The sequence below is a fragment of the Ictalurus punctatus genome, chromosome 13 (assembly GCF_001660625.3).
Source record: "Ictalurus punctatus breed USDA103 chromosome 13, Coco_2.0, whole genome shotgun sequence".
NCBI classification, from domain to species: Eukaryota; Metazoa; Chordata; class Actinopteri; order Siluriformes; family Ictaluridae; genus Ictalurus; species Ictalurus punctatus.
This window is the reverse complement of record NC_030428.2, coordinates 1,712,167-1,735,000: the sequence shown is the minus strand read 5'-3', so window position 1 is coordinate 1,735,000 and position 22,834 is coordinate 1,712,167. Positions and strand designations below refer to the sequence as shown.

General features: G+C 39.2%; 1 protein-coding gene and 1 long non-coding RNA gene across 5 annotated transcripts in view; one reads left to right on the top strand and one right to left on the bottom strand.

The window, feature by feature from the left end:
- The window catches only part of LOC128634646 (uncharacterized), a 15,886-nt gene extending 3,724 nt beyond the window's left edge, over nucleotides 1–12,162 (bottom strand). For 3 of the 4 annotated variants that reach the window (XR_008397789.1, XR_008397791.1, XR_008397790.1), the window contains exons 1-5: nucleotides 12,072–12,162; nucleotides 10,815–10,879; nucleotides 1,623–1,667; nucleotides 1,419–1,436; nucleotides 183–203 (exon numbers count right to left, since the gene is read on the bottom strand). This is a non-coding gene — a long non-coding RNA (uncharacterized LOC128634646). The remainder of the gene's footprint in view (nucleotides 1–182; nucleotides 204–1,418; nucleotides 1,437–1,622; nucleotides 1,668–10,814; nucleotides 10,880–12,071) is intronic. The other variant, XR_008397792.1, reaches the window with a different exon arrangement.
- Nucleotides 5,815–9,933, top strand: LOC128634645 (general transcription factor II-I repeat domain-containing protein 2-like). The gene is made up of 2 exons (XM_053685424.1): nucleotides 5,815–7,291; nucleotides 9,134–9,933. Exons 1-2 carry the CDS (start codon nucleotides 6,088–6,090, stop codon nucleotides 9,289–9,291), a joined length of 1,362 nt encoding a protein of 453 aa, XP_053541399.1. The 5' UTR covers nucleotides 5,815–6,087; the 3' UTR covers nucleotides 9,292–9,933.
- Nucleotides 12,163–22,834: the final 10,672 nt, after the last annotated feature.

Below are 22,834 nucleotides of genomic sequence, written 5' to 3'. Positions count from 1 at the left end.
AGAGAGAGAGAAAGAACAATACAAATGAATGGTTCATCTGTACACTGTTCCAATTATTATGAAATATATTGGTGTGTATTTAACAATGTATCAAATCGCATATGATTAAGGACAATATAATGTGTGGACGTAATGTTCACATGTTTATATAAACTGTAAACACACAGTAAGTGAAACTTTACCTGGTGTTGATGTTGATGTATCTGTATGAGAGAGAGAGAGAGAGAGAGAGAGAGAGAGAGAGAGAGAGAGAGAGAGAGAGAGAGAGAGAGAGAGAGAGAGAGAGAGAGAGAGAACAATACAAATGAATGATTCATCTGTACACTGTTCCAATTATTATGACATATATTGGTGTGTATTTAACAATGTATCAGATCGCATATGATTAAGGACAATATAATGTGTGGAGGTAATGTTCACATGTTTATATGTACTGTAGACAAACAGTAAGTAAAAAATTTTTTTCACAGTAAGTGAATTTTTTTTTTTTTATCATGTCCAATCAACTGAATTTACCACAGGTGGACTCCAGTCAAGTTGTCTCAAGGATGATCAGTGGAAACAGGATGCACCCGAGCTCAATTTTGAGTGTCATGGCAAAGACTGTGAATATTTATGTACATGTGCTTTTTTTGTTTTTTATTTTTAATAAATTTGCAAAGATTTCAAACAAACTTCTTTCACGTTGTCATTATGGGGTATTGTTTGTAGCATTTTGAGGAAAATAATGAATTTAATCCATTTTGGAATAAGGCTGTAACATAACAAAATGTGGAAAAAGTGATGCGCTGGGAATACTTTCCGGATGCACTGTAAACATTTCACAACTGGCCATCGCTCATGAGGAATGGGATAAGATTCTTAAGGAATGCTGCCAGAAGCTCTTCATCTTGTTTGCAGCAGGATATAACAGCAAAATTGTGCTCTACTGAGTACTAAAGATGCTTGCAATGAAGGGGTTGAATAATTTTGAGACTGGAGAAGTCATTATAAGTTGCATTTTCACTTTAATTTGGTGAAACCACCTCAAGCATTCGTTGTATTGAACCATTTCAATTGCTGTTGTTTGATTTGTTCATTGCAAACAACTGAAAATCTGCAAGTTTTGATAATAAACCTGATTTGCAATGTGGATTGAAAATTTTTGATTGCCATTATATAATTGTTAATATTTAAGCATTCTATATAGTGTGTAGTATGAGGTTTGTGGAGAAGGTATGGAGACCCAAATAAAATATTGTTATTTTCCAGTAGTATTGTACAATTGCATTGTTCTACCAGAGAGGGCAGCTTTTTTAAATCTTACATTCAGCAGCTTTAATAAGACAAAATTATGATTATCTCCACAATATTATAAATGTCTCTGTGGATATTAAAAGGGGAAGTAATGTTCATACACACTGTCAGTGAAGCTTTACCTTGTATTATGTATGGGACTTGTCATTTCAAGGAAGATACAGAGAAGAGCAGAGAGGGAGAAAGAACAATACAAATGAATGATTCCCCTCTACATTGTACCAATTATTATGAAATATATTGGTGTGTATTTAAAAATGTATCCAATCTCATATGTTGATGGATGATATAATGGGTGGATGCAATGTTTGCACATTTATACATACACATGCTTTCTGATGTTGTAGTAGTTTGTCCTGTTGCCGTTCCACCTAATATTAGAAAGAGAGAGAGAATGAGAGAGATGAATGAATTGATGAAGGAATAGGAATATTCATGAATTACCTTTTCCTCACTTTTAAGGAGGCCTTTGTGCCATGTGAAAAGAGCATCATTTAAGAACTCAACTGATTTCTTAGTTGTAGGCTCTGATTGGTATTTCAGCAGATAGGTCCCATGGACTCCCCAAACCACTACTACCATGGGCTGTGCTGCTCACCAGCTGGAGGGACATTTGGACTAAGTGGGATAGATGGTATGAGGAGAGTGCACAAGCCTAGAAGGAGACTCTTTGTTTCCCTCCCACCCTGATTCCACTGAGAACACCGCCCCTACCCTTCCCTGCTGAGGACCTCACTCGGCTTTCGTGCTCCGCTGAGGACAATGCTTTGCTTCTGTCTTCCGCTGGGGATTCTGCTTGGCTTCTGTTTTCTGCTGAGGACATGGCTTCATTTCTATGGTCCGCTGAGAATGTTGCTCCGCTTCTGTGTTCTGCTGAGGATGTTGCTCCACTTTCCTGTTCTGCTGAGGATGTTGCTCAGCCTTCCTGCTCTGCTGAGGATGTTGCTCCGTTTCCCTATTCCGCTGAGGACATCGCTCTGCGTCCTTGTACTGCTAAGGACCTCACTCTGCCTACTTGCTCGTCTTGGGATGTCTCACTGCTTCCGTGCCTTGCTGAGGACATCATTACTCCCCTTTTCTCAGCTAAGGATGTTGTACCTCCCACTTGCTGAGCTGAGGATGTTGCTCCACCTCCTTGTTTTACCGTCACTGTTGCTCCCCACTGACCTCACCTTAGTCATCGCTCCCCCCTGGCCTTGCCACAGTCATCACACTCCCCTCTGTCCTCGCCGTGATCGTCACTTCCCCACGGCCTTGCTGTAGTCATTGCTTCCACCCTGGCCTTACTATAGTCATCACTCCCTCCCAACCTCACTGTAGTTGTTGCTTCCCCTCTGGCCTTGCTGTAGTTGTCGCTTTCCCTTTGGCCTCACCATAGGAGTGGCTGTCACTCACCCCCAGCCTCAGGTGCTGATTAAAAAAACAACTTTTGATTACACAGGTGCAAGTGAATGTTTATCAATGCACCAACTTATTTGTAATCGCAAATGTGAACAGAATTGTCAAAATGTACTGCCCTGTCCAGAACCCCAGTTGGTGGGAATGGAGATGCAGAAATGCAACACCTGTAAAACTATTTAACACTGCTTTTGCACATTTTTATATGACAGCCCAGTCTGGGTGCATCTTCAGCTAGACTGTCTTTAGCTACCAGAGGGAGGCACAGTACACCGCTGAAGTAATCAGGAGCAAAGAGGTACACCTGTCCGCCTGGCTACTTGTGGCAAGCAGTCTGGGTTTTCCCCCAAATGCTCCTAATTTAAACACTTCCTGGTTAAGTTTGTGCTGTTATTTTCTTCTTGGTTTTTGTTTTTATGAGTTCCCCTGGTTTTGGCTTTATTTGCCATAAGGCAGGTGTCAGGCTGCATACCTTTTAAGCCATTTATGATTGCACCCCTGCCCATGGCATACTGGTAACCTGCTTGCTTCTCAATCCAGAGGTTGCAAGTTTGAGGTTTCCCAAACACAGGGGCATGAGTTCGATTCCAACATAGAGTGAGTCATCACATTACAGAAAGATTGTGTTAACATCATGGACTCAACAGAGCAAGGAAAATGTTCTATAACTAACCAGGTTACTGCTATCAGAAGGCATGAGCAGATATCATCTCAGCTGCAAGGAACTGCTGCAGGTTGTTCAGTCATTCAGGCCCCACCATTGTCTTCTCAAGCTGCTGGGGTGTTCCACAATGTTTTATTGATGCAATATTTTATTGATGCTGCCTGGGCCAGAACACTTAAGCTACCACTTGTTCTCCTGGAGCATCTGCTACACTTATCAACTATCGATGGGTGATCTCTTCAGCCTTTGCTGGTCTCCCAACAGAACCAAAACCTCACACTCCAAATTGGGCAGTATTCTGAGCCAATCACCCTGTTCCTTACTAGTGCCACTGATCTGCAGTTGGCGCTGACGTTCCGCTGGCTGCAGAGAAACAACTCCCATGTGGACTAGTTGACACGGTCAGTAGTAGTCTGGGAGCCCCAGGACAGGGTATCTGTTTTTAGGCTTCCAATCCCCATGCCAGAGCTTCCTCACCCTCCTCTGTGTAGCCCTGACAAGTCTTGGGTCTGTTACCCTTTACCCCTCATGTCCTCCACCTTGACGCATGGCAGCTGGCTTCTGTTTTTACCAACCTGGAACTGCGCAGTTCCTACAATCTCATCCAGGTTTAGAGAGGTAATGAATGGAATTTTTCTGTCAGGCCATAATGAGTACCTTATGATGGCCTTTGGGTTGATGAATGCACTGGCTGCCTTCCAGTGTTACATCAACAGGTCCTGAGGGAGGCCTTTGACTGCTATGTGTTTGTCTCTCTAGATGACATTCTCATTTATAGTCAGTCAGTGGATGAATATATAGTTTGTCAGGAGTGTTATCCAGTTTCTCCAAGAGAATCATGTCTATGTTAAATTGGAGAAATCACTTTTCAATGCTCAGTCAGTCACTTTTCAAGGCGCTTCTGAGCATGAATCCAGCCATGATTAAGGCAGTTGTGGGCTGGTAGGTACTCTTGGGCACTGGTGGGCCTGACCCAGGTGGAGGGCCTCTAAGTAGACTCTATGTTCCCACCTCCATCAGGGCTAAAGTGCTGCATTGAGCAACATGCCTCACCATGTGCAGCTCATCCAGGGGACACATGTATGTAGATAAATTTGTGCCAAAACAAATAAATCTACCGTTTCGCAAACAAACACAATCTGCTTTGCAAAGGAAAACTCAAAGCAAACAGATTCTGGTGCAAATCTGGCGCAGATTTTCTCACAAATGCAGCTGAGCAACTTCCTCTTCCAAACCAACAGATGTCAATTTACACTAGTCTCCTGTGGAGAAGCACACATTACATTACATGCACTGTTTTGTTGTAGGTTACAGAGTGTTCCATTCTTTCAGCAGTCAGTTATAGGCCTACCATCGGCTATTCAAGGGGCTCAAAGATGACCACATAAAAATATTTTTATTTTACTCATTTATTTATTTAAAGTTATATTGTGCCTTGTTGGTAGCCTATGTCTGCTGGAATGAAAAAAAAAAAAGTTCAGTGTTAAATAAATATTTTGAAATTGTAGTTTTTGTAATTGATTTTTTCTTTGAAAAGCAAGACAAAATAGTAAAAAGCACATTTTGACTATTTAATTTATGCAATGGTGAAAAAATGCCAAAATAAATGGAAAAAACGCGAAAAAACATGTTCGGTATTCGGCCTTCGGCTTTCGGCCAAGTTTTTCATTATGTTTGGTTTCGGCTTCGACCAAGAATTTTCATTTCGGTGCATCCCTAATAAATATCTATCTATCTATCTATCTATCTATCTATCTATCTATCTATCTATATATATATATATATATATATATATATATATATATATATATATATATATATATATATATATATATATATATATATATATATATATATATCAGGGGTGTCCAAACTACGGCCCGCAGGCCAACTGCGGCCCGCGGTCCAGTTTTTATTGGCCCGTGGCAAATTCTGAAAATATAATTGAATATGGCCCACACAAGAAGCTTACACTCGACTCTGTTGCACTTCTCAGTTTCAACACTAGATGGAGCCAGCCACGGAAACGGTGCTTCTCAACCGTTACCGCTACTAAACAAAATTAAGCAAAGAAAAACTTTTACCGCGAGTCACCATAAATGGCAGCACCCAAAAAACGAAAAATAGCAAGTGAGTGTAGAAGATTTCAAACACGGTAGGAAAATGAATATTTTTTCAAAGAAATCAATGGAAAGTGTGTCTGTTTGATTTGCAATGAAGATGTTGCTGTGATGAAAGACTATAATGTCCGTCGGCACTATGAAACCAAACATCAGAGCTACACATCTTACACCGGTGACGAACGAACACAGAAAGTCAAGCAAATGGCAGCTAGCCTGCAAGCTCAACAACAGTTTTTTTTTCGTGCTAACATAATACAGGAAAACGCCACAACAGCAAGCTATGAAGTCGCTAAACTTAGTGCCCAGCACGGCAAACCGTTCTCAGACGGTGGTTTCATAAAGCAGTGCCTCATCAAAGTCACAGAAATAATGTGCCCGGGGCAAGTGCAGGATTTCAACAACGTGAGCTTATCCAGAAATACAGTGGTGCGAAGAATCGAGGACTTGTCAGCTAACTTGAAACTTCAGCTGAGAGACAAAGCTTTTGCTTTTGATTTTTACTCGATAGCATGCGATGAGAGCACAGATGCTAAAGACACTGTGCAGCTGTTGATTTTTTTGCGGGGAGTAGATGATAATTTTTGATGTACTGAGGAGCTGCTTGATATGATAAGCCTAAAAGGCACAACGACGGGTAGAGATATTTTTGAAGCTGTGTCAGAGGCAGTTGAAAAGATGGGGCTTAAATGGGACAAGCTCTGTGGAGTAACAACGGATGGAGCTCCGGCCATGACGGGCGATCGTAAAGGAATGGCATCGATGGTGTGCGCCAAGGTAAAAGAGAGCGGAGGTGAGGCTTTTAGGATGCACTGTATAATCCACCAAGAAGCACTGTGTGCCAAGACTGTCCAGCTGGGCGATGTGATGAACACTGTTGTAAAAACTGTCAACATAATTCGAGCTAGAGGACTGTACCACAGAGAATTTCAAGCTTTCCTTTCTGAAGTGGATGCTGAATACGGGGATGTATTCTACCACTCTGAGGTGCGCTGGCTGAGCCGCGGCTATGTGCTGCAGCGGTTTTATTCGATGAGATCAGAAATCGATCAGTTTATGAAAGAAAAGGGCCGACCTCTTCATGAACCGAGTGACCCTCTGTGGCTAGCCGACCTGGCATTTTTAGTTGATCTTACTCATCATCTGAATACACTGAACAAGAACCTACAAGGCAAAGAACAGCTGGTGCCACACCTGTATGCGCACATGAAAGCCTTCTGTGTAAAGCTCTGCCTGTTTGAGACGCAACTACGAAGCTTTAATGCTGCACACTTCCCTGCGCTGTCTGAAATCAAGTCTGCTTTTCCAAAGGCCGACCTTTCTGCTAAAAAGGAGAAATATGTGTCTGTGATTGCATCTCTCGTTACAGAATTCAACCAGCGTTTCCAAGATTTTTCTGTCATTGAAAAACAAATCAAGCTGTTCTCGACCCCCTTCCTGGTGGATGCAGAAGAAGTGGAAGAGAGTCTGCAGTTAGAACTGATTGAAATGCAATGCGATGATTCTCTGAAGAGTCAACATCAGCTTCTCTCCCTCTTTGACTTCTATCAGAGTTTGGATAGTGCCAAGTTTCCTCTGATGAGACGCCACGCAAAAAGAATGATGAGCCTGTTCGGCTCAACATACATCTGTGAACAAGCATTTTCTCTGTTAAATCAGAACAAAAGCAGATTGAGAACCAGAATGGCTGAAGCCATCTCTGTGAAGTCCTTCGTGTCTCAACCACCAAACTTTCTCCTGACATTTCAGCCATCCTTCAATCCAAAGGACAGCATCACTGCTCCCACTGAGTGCAATGTTCTTCACATTATAGGTGAGTTAGAAATAGACACACTGTTACGACCCCCGTGCCACCTACAGGCCTGTTCGTTCCAGTGCACGGGCAGTGCAGTTCCAGTTATTAACCTGACTCTTTGCAAACACACACAGCTGACATTGTATTTAATTCATGCCACACTTTTTACTTTAATATTAAACAGTTCTTTATTCATTTTAAATTTTAAACCCTAAACTGTTTGTTCGTATTCATGTGTCAATATTTCACCTCTAGTGTGTGGCCCGGCCCTTTGCTTATTTTTCTGTATTTGGCCCTCACTAAAAAAGTTTGGACACCCCTGATATATATATATATATATATATATATATATATATATATATATATATATATATATATATATATATATATATATAGCATTATTTTTTATGGATGCACAAAACGCACTGCATTAAATGCCAGTCCTAAATTAATAATAAAAACTCCGTTTCACTGCACCTTGTGGTTTCTGTTACTCGCTGCTTTTAGACATATTATTTTACTTTTCATCATAATGTTTTAGACATTACAGATCTTATTCGCGCTACACTCGGTATCACCGCGTCTGCATCATGCGTGAGGAGTAACGTGGGCTCGTTACTAATACATCACTTCCGTTATAATAAACAACAGAATTTACACTACAAGCGTGCAAATACAGCACATAATGACAATAAACTGGAATTCAATGAAACCTTTTAAGCAACTCGCGACTGCATCACTGTCATAATTCCGTGCTGCAGAAACTCTTCTTTATAAAGTTTATAAATCTTCTCGGCGGTGTTTAATATAAAATGCACCCCTGCCTTAGAGGACTTAGGAGGTCGCACACTTTCTTCCTCAATCACGTGAGGATTATGCCTCCGTCTGATGAGGACTGTGGTCATGTTGGGAATAAAAGATAACACTTACAGAAAGTAAACTGAAGAAGGTCAGTGTCGGTGACTCTGAGGCTAAAGCTAGCAGTGTTGTATTACGTGCGTGTGACGTCAAGCGCCGTCGACTAGGAAGCGGATTATAATTCCAGTTAGTAAAAAACCCGCTAGTGTTCCATTTGAGATGATATTACCTTTCTAAAATACATACAATAGATGGTAGAGTTCTCCGTCCACAGTGTAAGTGTACAGTACTTCATTTGGGACACAAATTTAGTTTTTACTCTCCGAAGCGTGTTTTCAGAACAGAAGTAACGTAATGAGTAAACATGCCCCGTGCCGCGCAGACCGACTAATCCATAATGAGATTCGTTGACAACGATTTTCATAATCGATTATTATCGATTAGTTGTTGCAGCTCTAGTTACCACTAGAGAAAGGCTACATTTTAATTAACTGCAGTAGTCTTAATGTGCTGCCGTGTAGCACCTTCTTAATTTTTTTTTACAAACTGAGCATGCATAAAGTTCATGGTACAGGTTTTTACAATTCTCTTTGCTGTGGGAGACAGCTGTACTCTAAGTTTAATTAATTGTGCTTACTTTATTTAAAGCTTTCAGATTCTCTTTAATTGCACACTTGCATAATTCCAAGATGGCTACAAGTTACTACACAAGTCTGAAATAACTTGATGACAGCATGTTTTTGTGGACAGAATATAAACATGAAAACAACATTTCATTACATTTAAAGTATCTTGTCAACTCCCCTATAAACCAGAAACTCAACTCAAAGGGTCACTGGTGTTACAGTGTTTTGGAAGCATGTATGATTTGATGCACATTAAATGATTAATCCATTTTAAAACGTTCTGCTTCTGTTTACAAACTGTACCTTCAGGAGCTTGACTGGGAGGATTGTGTGCTTCCGACTGACCCACAACATATAATTATCATTGTTCCCACAGCTGACAACCTATTGAGCCCTGAAGAACTAGTAGCACTACAAGCAGCCATTGATCCCAAGGGACCCTCACCTTCACAGAAGTCTACCTGGCAACCAATCAGTACATACAGCACATACTGGGCCAACAGTAAGGAACAGTTTCATTTATCTTCTTTTTAATCTGTCTATTTGAAGAAAAAAATCAAATAAACCAAGTGAAAAAGAAAGGAGGGGAAATTATATCAACATGTCCATCACAATATACATTAACTTATAATTGAGTGCTGCAGAGAAGATGTATTTTTGTAGGTCAACCCAGAAGTTAGCATCACCCTGGTTTCCTCGACAAAAAGCCAATAGATTTTTCCTCTGGATTAAAAATTTTATGATTCTTACATGTTTTGTTCAAGGTAATCTTCACAAATGAACATTTTTTATGTAGTTTGAAGCCTACTATAATCACCATTTTATGTATTTTATGTCATAGAATAAAACATGAAGCTATTTTGAGCTTGTGCTAATCATAGACCTTATTTCAGGTGTTTAACCAAATAAACTATTTACTGCACTCTATTGTGGTGTAATGTAATGCTTGTTGTAATGTTTTGCCCGGGAGACTAGTGTAAATTGACTGATAGTGCTATCTGCCGGTTTGGAAGTTGCTCAGCTGCATTTGTGAGAAAATCAAGCAAAGAAAAATGAAGTCATGTTTCTGACAAACATAACAGAGACTTATGTGTTTGTATAGATTGGATCTTTTATTTGCTCAAAGATTTGTAGAATGGCTTGTATTCATTTGTGAAATATTATGTAGGCTCATACTATATATATATATATATATATATATATATATATATATATATATATATATATATATATATATATATATAGTGTGTGTATGTGTGTGTGTGTGTGTATGTGTGTGGGTGTATTATTGATGCTAAAGTACTATAGATACTAAATTTCTCAGCCGGTACCGATAATCGATAAGTGCTATCAGCCGATACTGATAACCGATACTGATAGTTCTGCCTTTTATGCCTTCTTATATATTCATAATGATTAATTTAAAAGAATTTTGAAAGAAATGCAAATAAAAACTTTATTCTCTCCATTTCAACAAGATGTTCCACAGTAACTGGTCTCATGTACAGAAAACATTACTCAAATTAACATTAACACATGATCTAAATTCTGAAGATTAAAGTAAGATTTCTAAACTTATTGAATGTTATAAATTCATATTAACATTGACTGATTTTTTTTTTTTTTAAAAACCTCCTGTTAGTCTCACATTCACTCTCCACAAACACAAGCATTTCTACTTCATCATTAACATCAAACTGGTAATATATAGGCCTAATATAAATCTTTTTTTGATGATATTAAAACTTTTTATATATTAACATTAATTTGATATGAAATATACTTTTCTCCATATATATTTTTCTGTGCAATATATACTTTTTTGTCAACTCATCTTCATTTAAATCTTTCAACGGTGTACTGGCCCTTTAATTCAGCACGAGGGCGAGGGGACAGCATCGTAAAATTTACATCCAGTGTAAAATTCTAGTGGTGAAGAGGTTACAGAGATTACAAACTGCAGTTTTGTCACATTCGTCATGTGTTTTCCCGCTCTCTTTTGATTGACAAGATACAATCGGCCCTGGTCAACGGATGTTTTTAAACTTAAGACTTACTCATAAAGAGCAGGACGGCCAAACACACAAGTAGACACCCCATGAAGAACAGTGAATCTGCGAATCTGAGAAAAAAAGACATTAACAGACATATTCTCTCTCTCACAGGAGAAAATACACACAAGAACACATTTTGCTTCTGATATTTGCACAAACATTTTGATAATAACCCAAACGAGTGCCATGTAATAAAAGCACTCAGGTTTGCCTCATTTTTAGTGCATAAATATTGACTTTTTTGCATAGCTGTAGGAATATTAGCCATTTCATTACCTTTTAATCTGCCGTAGCCAAATAAAGAGAAACTCAAGGGAAAAGTTTAAAAAATGCACACCCATTGTTACCATTTATCCGTGATTAAATTATGTTGTTGTTGTTGCATGCACAACAAAATTGAGCCTTAAATATATATGTAATTAATAAAAAGACAATTCTATTCAAATAACAATATCCTTTACGATTTTAATAACATTTTAAAAACAGCAGTAAAAAACCTTTTTAGAAGTAATGTTGCATATTTCAGCACTAAATCTGTCCATCTTTTATATAAAACAGAAAATTTTCATTTGCTTTGCGTCTTTATGTACTCGAAATTGTAGCTGCATTGTAACCTAACCAAACAGACATTTATTTTTAAATGTCTGGATTTTTTTTGTTTGTTTGTTTGTTGTTGTTGTTGTTGTTGTTTTGTGTGTGTGTGTGTGTGTGTGTGTGTGTGTGTGTGTGTGTGTGTGTGTGTGTGTAGATATTTCCTTTTAAATGCATGATATTTTTCTACAGACATTTTCATCTTTTCTACTAAAATGCAAGAGAGTGCAAGGACAAAGCATCATTTAAGGCACTGAGTGGAATATGTGGAAGCTGTACTATGAATGCACATTCCTTTTTCTCCATAAACAGGAAAAATGTTAAAGATAATAAAAAAAACTGAGAATTCTTCACAAAAGCCTGATGTTACATCTTAGGGAGTTTTTCCTTGCCACCGTCACCACTCAGTGGCTTGCTCAGTTGGGATAAATTCGCACCTTTAATATCTGTATACCATGTTGATATTTCTGTAAATCTGCTTTGAGACAATGTCTATTGTAAAAAGCGCTATACAAATAAAATTGAATTGAATTGAATGTTTTATATATATATATATATATATATATATATATATATATATATATATATATATATATATATATATATATATATATATATATATATATAGACGCAATAAAAAATACTAAAGCTAAAATTAATAAAGCTTACCAGTACGTAGACCACTTTTATTGTGTCTGCAGGACGTCTGTGCAGCAGTGTATCTGAGAATTGTATCACTGGGTATCTATATAGACACCATAACAGGAAATCAATGCTGAAATATGCAGCTGTCAAACGTGATTGTTCTCATTCTTGTCGTGAGAATACTTTCTGTTTTGATAATAGACATTGTCCGTGTGTCTACCAACAAAGAATAACCAAGTTTATGTTTCGACATAGAATATTTTAAAGCTGACTCATCAGTGTATTGCTGTGGAATGATTAAGATGATAAATACTTTCACGTTTGAAAGTTATACTGTACAATTTTATTTTAATAGTGGCATATCTAAATTATTATTGTTGTGTTCCGCAACATTAAATGCAATTATAAATGCATAAAATTGTATGGTGTGAAATAATAATAATAATAATAATAATAATACATTTTAAAAAATGGCAAATTGGTTTGTCATGAGAGGAATAAAACACTTGGGGATGTGCTGGCATAGAATCAAAGGTGTTGTGATCCTTTGATGATCTGTGATGATGTGATTGTCAGTTAATTAATTTTAAAGAATTACTCTCACAGTAAGGTGATTCGATTCTGTTCATGCCCGTTTGCCGTTCACCTGACCTTTTGCCTGTTCTGGCCACGCCTATGTTTCACGATATGAATTTGTTTGCTTATCTCTCATATAATACAGCTCTTATCTGCATTTGCATCTGTCCTAACCTCCATTCATGACAGTTGGGGAATTCAAACATGATTTATTGTAAACGGACAGGGCAAAAACACAGTAGATTTAATGATAATGATAATGAGTCTTTATTGGGCACGTACAGCACAGTGAAATTCTTTTCTTCACATATCCCAGCATGCCAGGAAGTTGGGGTCTACAGCGCCCCTGGAGCAGAGAGGGTTAAGGGCCTTGCTCGAGGGCCCAACAGTGGCAGCTTGGCAGCGCTGGGGCTTTTACCACCTCAACCTCAACCTAAGTTTGGTGTTGATTATTAAAAAAAAGGTGAGGATTAGTTGTATGGAAGTTCTCGGTTTGACAGAACATTTTAAAACCTTGGAAAAGTGTTTCTGAAGTCTCTGGCCTGCTGTCCTGTCTCAGTAACATTACAATATAATTTATACATTTTCTCTTTGAATGCACTGCTTAAATATGAGTGAGTGTGCATTTAAAGAGTCCTTCAGGATGTGGTCAATGTAGAACCAGACTGAGAATGGACTCAAATTATTTAACAGCCGTGATGTTTGATGTTTTATATAATTAATATCAGTGGTAGCATAAAGTGTCTTGTTTGCTTCTCAGGATGTAAATGTAAAGTATGCACAACTGTAGTCATATGACAGTGGCATGCACTCCTGTAGGTTTTGTTGAAAGTTCCTCATGACTTGAACATCACACAAGATTTCTCAAAGAAACATTTTGAGCTAAAACTTTGATCACTTTTCAAAAGAGCCACATACCTCACCTCTGTGGACATTTACAGGGATCAAGGAAATTCCAAATTGAAAAATGTGTTCTGCAAATTTAGCATGCAAGCATATATTCACTTATCATGGACCCAATTTGGACATTTTAAAAAGGGGTGTACTCACTTTTGTTGCCAGCAGTTTAGACAATGATGTCTGTGTGTTGAGTTATTTTGAGGGGACAGCAAATTTACACTGTTACACAAGCTGTACACTCACCACTTTACAATGTAGCAAAGTGACATTTCTTCAGTGTTGTCACATGAAAAGATATAATCAAATATTTACAAAATGTACTCACTTTTGTGAGATACTGTATGTCTTTGCTGAGAGTCTCACTTTCAGATCTACTGTGGATGCATTCTGAGTCTGTCTCTTTCTCTCTGTGCAGAAATCCTGACCTCTCAAGTTTCTCCATCATCTCGTGCCTTCATGAAGGCTTCAGTAGCCTCTACCTGAGAACTAAATAAGAAGAAATAAGTGTTTTTCAACTACAGCATAGTAATAAACTGTCTTCAGGTAAAATATCTGAAACTAAACAGTATCTATCTATCTCAGTAAATAAAATAAAAAATCCAACCACTGTTTAGTAAATATCAGCTAGCTCGCAAGATAATTAGCTGCATTATTGTACATAAACAGGTTTTATTAGTTCGAAACAACTTCTGACAATCTAAACGGACAAGTCACTCTTACGGTTGCACTCAAAATTATTCAACCCCCACTGCAAATTAGATTTATTGTAAAAATTTACAGACTATCAACTGTTCGCAATGAACAAATCAAACAAAAGCAATTGAAATAGTTCACACAATGAATGCTTCAAGTGGTTTCCCCAAATTCAACCTAAAATGCAACTTGATTTCTCCAGTTTCAAAATTATTCAACCCCTTCATGGCAAGCATCTTTAGTACTTTAGTACATCTTTAGTATTTCTCATGAGCAGTGGCCTCCAGTTCAGTAATATTATTTGGTTTGCGTGCTGCAACCACCTTCTTCAAATCCCACCACAGGTTTTTTTGTGGGGTTCAAGTCTTCAAGAAGAATCTTCCAAGAGTTCTTCTGCAACCAAGCCTTGGTGGAATTTGAGATATGCTTAGGATCATTGTCCTGTTGGAGGTCCAGGGACCCAAGCTTCAGCTTCCACACAGACGGCATGAGGTTTTCTCCTAGGATTTCCTGATTCTTGAAGTAATCCATCTTGCCTTCCACACACTGCTGGTTTCCAGTGCCAGAGGATGCAAAACAGACACAGACCATCACAGAGCCACCACCACGCTTTGCTGTGGACAGAGTGTTCTTTTTATATTTACATTTACATTTATTCACTTAGCAGACGCTTTTATCCAAAGCGACTTACAAATGAGAAAGATACAAGCAAAGCGATATATCAAGCAGAGAACAATACAAGTAGTGCTACCATACAAGATCCATTAATTGAATACCAGAAGAAGCAAAGTGCAGAGTAGAGGTGTAAGTGCAATTTAAAAAAAAAAAAAATTTTATGAGTTGGTTAGGTGTTCATGGAAGAAGTGGGTCTTTAGCTGTTTTTTGAAGATGGTGAGAGATTCTGAGGTCCGGATTGAGATCGGAAGTTCATTCCACCACTAAGGAACAGTTAGTGTGAAGGTTCTGGAAAGGGACCTTGCGCCACGCTGAGTTGGAACTGCTAAACGTCGGTCGCTAATCGATCGCAGATTGCGAAAGGGAACGTAAGCCTTCAGGAGAGAGTTGAGGTAGGAGGGTGCTGTTCCTGACAAGGTCTTGTAGGTGAGCATCAAGGCCTTGAACTTGATGCGGGCAGCTTCAGGAAGCCAGTGGAGGGAGATGACGAGGGGTGTGACATGGGTTCTCTTGGGCTGGTTGAAGTCGAGGCGTGCTGCAGCATTCTGAATCATCTCAAGGGGTTGATGGAGCTGGCTGGGAGGCCTGAAAGCAGTGAGTTGCAGTAGTCCAGTTTAGAGATAACAAGAGCCTGGACTAGTATCTGTGTAGCCTGTCCAGTGATGTAGGGTCAGATTTTCTTGATGTAAAGGATGAACCTACAGGACCTTGCAGTTGCTGAGATATGGTCTGTAAAGGTCAAGCCATCATCAAGAATCACCCCAAGGTTCCTGGCCGTCCTGGTTGGCGTGAGTGTGAAAGAGCCGAGCTGTACAGTGAGGTTGTGGTTGATTGAGGGACAGGCTGGGATCACGAGAAGCTCAGATTTTGCCAGGTTAAGCTTAAGATGGTTTTCCTTCATCCAGACCGAGATGTCCCAAAGGCAAGCAGAGATGCGTGCAGAGACTGATGGATCATCAGGCTGGAAGGACAAATGGAGCTGGGTGTCATCAGCATAGCAATGACATGAGAAACCATGAGACTCAATCACCTTCATTCTTCTTTCTTCAGACATACCGCTGTCATGCCAAAAAGCTTCAGTTTTGTTTCATCGCACCACAGAACAGAATCTCAAAACTTCCGTGGCTTGTTTATATGATTTTGAACCAAATTTTCTTGTGCTTTTCAGACAGTAGTGGTGTACGTCTTAGAGTTCTGGCATGGAAACCTTCTGCGTTTACTGTGCTCACTGAAACCTCAATGCCCGTTGCCACCAAGCTTTGCTACAGGTCTTTTGCAGTCACTCAAGGGTTTTTCACAACCTGCCTTTGAAACTGGAGAAATCATTAAAAGTTGCATTTTCAGTTGAATTTGGGTAAACCACTTGAAGTATTCGTTGTGCTGAACTATTTCAACTGCTTTAGTTTTATTTGTTCACTGCAAACAGCTGAAAGTCTGTAAATGTTGACAATAAACCTGATTTGCAATGGGGGTTGAATAATTTTGATTGCAACTGTGTATCTTTTAAAAATAATGCGGAAAAACAAACTTCAAAGCAAATGTTTTACTTACATTTGTAGGTTGAGTGATGGAACAGCAGCCTTTTCTGACAGGTTGTTGGCCAATTTAAAAAGAAACAGGTTGAGTAAAATGTAATTCACCACAAAAGCTTGAAAAGTTCAAGGGGGTGAATACATATGGACAGCACTGTAAGTGTAATTATATAGTTGATACTTGTAGTTTAAAGTAAAGTGATCCAGTACAGAATTTCTATATCCTATAGATACTACAGACAAATACATGAATACTATAATATATAGTATGTACTACAGCAGAGGTTCCCAAAATTTTTGCTAGCTAAACCCCCTTTTCAACATAAATTATCTGCTTTATGCCCCCTCTGAGAATTTACACGGGCTAATGTGAAAAAGGTGAACACTTTGCAATATGGCAAGGTAGTCTTAAAGATTTCCTTATGTAGTGAAACTATACACACCACTTCAAATATGGGAGTGAGATGAGCATGAGGAGCTGTAACAAATGTTCAACATTGAGTAGGGAAGGTTTATACTATGCTTTCTCCCCAGACACTGATACCTTATTGAGCTTATACAGATTATCACATTGTCCAGAGAAACTTACATTTATCTCATTTATACAACTGAGCAATTGAGGGTTAAGGGTGTTGCTCAGGGGCCCAGCAGTAACAGCTTAGTGGTGCTGGGATTTGAACTCACAACCTTCTATTCAGTAGTTCAACACATTAACCATTAAACTACCACTGCCCTCCTAAGACTAAGCCACTGAGGAAAGTAAATAGGCCTTTTCTTCTTGACAAACTGGGAGTTAGTAAGTGTAAAGGTTTCTATTTCTCTGTACTGTTACTCAATAAATTCCCACTAGTTATTTAGTAAAAATGAAACCATGTTAAAGGTTACTGTCAAGAACAACAGCAAGTTAGACTAGTTTGACAACAGCATATTTAAGCTTTAAGACGTTGTCTAAGTAGGTAATGCATTTTTAGTTTTGTTCTTATTCTTCTACTTCTTTTTGTTATGTTGACAGAGTGAACAAACCTGTTCTGTGAGAATAGGTCAAGCACCACTCACTTGATTTCCAAATACTCTTTCTTGATTGTATTGCATTTACTTTTCCTTTTGGCTGATGTACAGCACTAGGCACTCCTCCCCCTCCACCACTTGGGACAAAATCCAGAGGAAAGAAAAAAAAATTTAATCTCCTAGCCAAATGTTTCTCCTAGCAAGAAACGAGGTTACATGAACACCAAATGGAGACTTTTTCTTAAGTCTCCTGTTTCTCAAGCTTTTCTCCAGAGAGAAAAAAAACTTACACTCTCACATTTGTCTCCTCTTGAGTTACAGAAGAGACCTCAACAACATCACACACTGTGCATGGCAAAGGTCTCAATATGAACTCAAACATTTTTTAATATTGCTGTATAATATCAATTAGTTATAATTATTAATAATCAGTAATATTCATGGACCGAGTCATAAGTCATCATCATTGTCCCTTTCAGCTAAAAAAGCTCCAGGGTGTTTGTTCCTCTAATAAGACTTCTGTACATCACTTTAAATAAAGGCATCTGGTACACATCTACTGTCTTACTTCCAAGTACAAAGTAGCTGCCCTATGCATATAAACTGGCCCAATTTTATTACTGTATGTCAACATAACTTTAACCCTATATCCTCCAACCGCACACTAAGAGTTCCATCAAGGTTAGTTCCTTTCACTCAGGACTGGAGAATGAGACTCCATCTTGGCAGGAATCTCAGGTTCCCTAGTGAGTTCACCAACACAAGTCTGTGCTCTGATACTGATATGGTGACATGGTCCAGCGACATCAAGACAGTGCTCTTCACTGAGCTAACTGTCCCATGTGAGGAAGGAGTAAAAGCTGCCTTTGAGAGGAAGAGGCTGAAGTACTCTGATCTCGTCAGTGAATACAAGGAGGCTGGCTGGAGGACCATCATCTACCCAGTAGAAATAAGATGCCATGGCTTTGTTAGAATATCTGCTGTTCACCTCCTGAAGGATATGGGAGTAACTGGAGCAAGCCAGATGAAGGCCCTGATAGACCTGGCTGAAGAGGCCGAGAAGAGCAGCTTTTGGCTTTTAGTTGCAGGGGTGGGAGAGAAACGTTAAAAGAGCAAAATGTTGTTGAGCAGTGGTACCCGGTTGACAACCCTGTACCTAACCTATGTCAGGTGCAGGGTCCTAGTCCATAATAACTGTTTAAAAAGTAAAGTGATCCAGTACAAAATTTCTATATCCTATAGATACTATATACAAATACATGAATACTATAATATACATCATGTACTACAACAGAGGTTCCTAACTTTTTTGCAAGCAAAACCCATTTTTCAACATAAATTGTCTGCTTTATGCCCCCTCTGAGAAGTTACATAGGCTAATGTGAAAAAAGTGAACACTTTGCAGTATGGCAAGGTGTCTTGGATATTTCCTTATTTAGTGAAACTATACAAGTCACTTCAAATGTGGCAGTGAGATGAGCATGAGGAGCAAGAGGGGCTGTAAGGAAGATGTGTGTTAAATGTGTGTGTTTCAACATAGAGCAGGGAAGATTTATACTATGTATGCTCCCCAGAGACTGATACCTTACTGAGCTTATACAGATTATCATATTATACTGCTTCATCTGTATTATAGATATGAGGTGATGATGTACCACTCTAACCTTGTATGTGTAATTTATGATTTATCCAAAAATCCTGAGATTGAACTTCATATCCTGAGATTTTCTAAGCTAGTATTACAGTAGTAAAACACTGAGAAAAGTAAATAGGCCTTTTCTTCTTGACAAACTGGGAGTTAGTAAGTGTAAAGGTTTATGTAAATATTTATTTATTTATTTATCTCTGTTGCCCCTTCCTGCCTTGACTTTACCCCTGGATTAGCCAAGGCCTTCCTGTATCCTAGGCTGGAAATCCTAAGGTGCCTACATCTGCTGCCCATCCTTTGGAGAATGCACCTGCCGGGTCCAGTAAGGGCTCTCTGTACTTACGTGCACCACTCCGGCCAGTGGCATAAGTTAGAGCAGCTGCTGGTCTGCTTGGTGGTGAAAGTAGAGGTGATGCTGGGTCAAAGCAATGCATCTCTAATTGGACGGTGGAAGCAATCTCACTACGACGCTGGGCATAAGGGCTCATTCCACTAGGGGGGTTGTCTCCTCGAAGGCTTTGTCCATCAGGGTATCCTTACAGGAAGTGTGTGCTGCTGCATGCTGCTCTATGCCACACACATTCATTCATTATTACAGCCTGGATATTCATTCCACCCTGGGCTCGAGTGTCTTTCAGTGACCCTCCGGCTTGGGTCTTTTGGAACAGGCCGTACCCTCGGTATGAGGGAGTGGGTATTCTCGTTCCCATAGAGTTATGCAAAAAGCAACATGGAGTTCCCTTTAAAAGGGAACGTCTGGGTTACGCATGTAACCCTGTTCCCTGAGGGGGAACAGGGATGTTACTTAGCTCTGTCATACTGGGGTATGCACGTGAATTGTGTCTTTGCTTCAGGCTGATGGTGCGGTTCACAGGTTCCATATATCTATATATATATCACGCGACGCACTTAATTGCCACGTCACCGAATCATGTCAGGCCTATAAGTAGGCATGATTTTACACAAGCTTCAGATGCCGGTCGTGTGCAAGGGGCACTCCCAAAGTGTTATGTTAAATGCAAAGTCTCGTTCCCTTCTCAGCTAACTGCGTTACATGCGTAACCCAGACACTTTCAGTACACTTCACTAAAACCCACAGTGTGAAAAAGGTGCTAAATAAATCATATAAGAATTATATAACACTCAGTAAACCTTTAGATTATCACTTGTCACATTACAAAATATAGCTATAATCTGAGAACATGTATAAAACTAAACAACCTAATTTTTATTTTATTTTGTTCATTTCATTAAGATTTTTATTAACAATGGACCTTTGCTTTCATTAAATAGACTTATTATTTATTATAGGCTCATTTAGTAAATTATGATTATGATATGAATTTAGGTCGCACAGTGGCTTAGTGGTTAGCACGTTCGCTTCACACCTCCTGGGTCGGGGATTTGATTCCCACCGTGGCCCTGTGTGTCCGGAGTTTGCATGTTCTCCCCGTGCTGTGGGAGTTTTCTCCAGGTACTCCGGTTTCCTCCCCAGTTCAAACACATGCATGGTAGGCTTGTCCAAAGTGTATGTGAATATGTATGAATGTGTATGTGATTGTGCCTGGATTGGCAATGTGCGATGGATTGGCACCCTGTCCAAGGTGTACCCCAATGCTTCCTGGGCTAGGCTCCAGGTTTCCCTGTGACCTTGAAAAGGATAAGTGGTATAGAAAATGGATGGATGGATATGAATTTTAAAAAATCACAATTTAAAAAAATCATGAATTTCCATGAATTTTGTGCCATCTGGCTATCTCTATGGTCCCGCATAGATGGATCATAAAGAAGCCTGTACAATCATACCTTTAGGCAAGAGTCACCATGAAGTCATTCATTTTCGGATGTGGAGGTCTCGTGTACACTGCCATGTGAAATGAGGCCTTGCGCACTCAACGTGCTCGACCGTAATGAGATCATTTTTGCCGCACGCTCCCTCGCACTTTTGCGGACGCGTCGAGTATAAACCAGGCTTAATGCTGTCTAGCATTAGTGTTTGTGTAGGGTGCCACAAATTTTTCTCAATCTTCAAAGGGTGCTTTGACTGAAAAAAGGTTGGGAAGTGCTGCAGTAGTGTATTTTTAATACACATTAAAATCTGACATCACTGTAAATTACATTTACTTAGACACAAAGCATGTGTCACAGGCAAAAACTGACAAAACACTATTATTTGTTTCAACCTTGTTTATTTGTCTTCAGTGCTCACACTTGGCTCATTAAAGTAGGAATCCTGTCTGACAGGTATTCATGTTCAAGTTCACAATAATACATTATGCCATCTTTGCCACATATCCACGTGATGAAGATGAGTACAGATGCAAATGCAGATAAGAGTTTATTAGGCGAGAGGCAGGGAGACAAATCCAAATCGTGAGACAATAGTGTGGTCGAAAAAACAAGCAATGGGTCAGGTGATCAACAAACAGGCATAAATGAAGCAAGGCAAGAATCGAGAACAAGTAACAAGAAACTAGATTTAAAAAACCCACACATCAATAAGAGGACCACAGCACAACCACTTGGTATGGTGATAACACTCAATACTGTGCAAATCCATGGTGTTCAAAATTCTCTTTTATAGCGTGGAGTGAGTGCGTGTGAGATTGGCAAAAGGTGTGTGTGATTAAAATTGTGGTGAATGTGAATGAATTGAAGGTGAATGTGTGTGTGTGTGTGTGTGTGTGTGTGTGTGTGTGTGTGTGTGTGGGTGGGTGGGTGGGTGTAGTCCATGGCAGCCATGTTTGTAAGCCGCAGTGCAGGATGGGAAATGTAGTCACTGATTTGCTGTGATATAACAATTTTACTTCTCATGACGTGTTCATAAGACATTCTCTCACAAGAGAATCTCATGCTATTGAAGCAGAAGTGCATTAAACAACTACTAAATACATTGTGTTTCATGACATCATTTATATTCTTACTGTTCTGATTTTTTTTTTTTAGATCAAAGGTGGCTATGGATATAAACTTACTGTCTGTAGCATCCTGCCTTACCAACAGCCTAAAACAGCTTAAATCAGATTTTAGATTTACAATACTTACTGGGGTCAATTTCAGGCTATTTCCTGTGTGGGGTTTCCTCCAGGTTTTCTAGTATCTTCCCACCTCCAAGAAACATGCCAGTAGAAACATGAAAGAAACATGCCAGGAAGTGGAACTGCTAGGGTAAATTGCCCCTAGGTGAGAATGTGTGTCTGGTGCTCTGTGATGGACTGGCATCCTATTCAGTGTGGGAACAGTGTGCCAGTGGTATAGCCCGTAAGATATTTCTTGTACAGTCCTGCCATAAGCCATATCAATGAAGGTGGACACAGGTTTGAAAGGACCCTAGTATTAAAGCACTAAAATACACTTTGTTTATATAACTCAACTTTCTGCCTGCCACATATGTAGGATAGTCATAAAATAATGTTTGAACCTTCTTGCCAGATACGAGTCAACCAGAATAGCAGCATAGCCAGCCATCTACAACACACAAGACTCCATGCCACTCTGCCCCAAGGGTGCAAAGATAAGACTGTATCTTCAAGAAAACTTGGACAATGAGATAGAATGTTATCCAAGAACACAAATGATTATTTTGGTAGCCAAATATTTCATGAAAAACATTGTATTTTTATGCAAAAAGTTGTCCATTAAGTTTTGAGATTTGCTTGTGAGGGAGAGTAAGAAAGATATGGCTGAAGGATTTGAGTCCAATGCAGGACTCAATACCCAGTCTCAAGGCACTTTCTGTATTGACTTGGACTTGT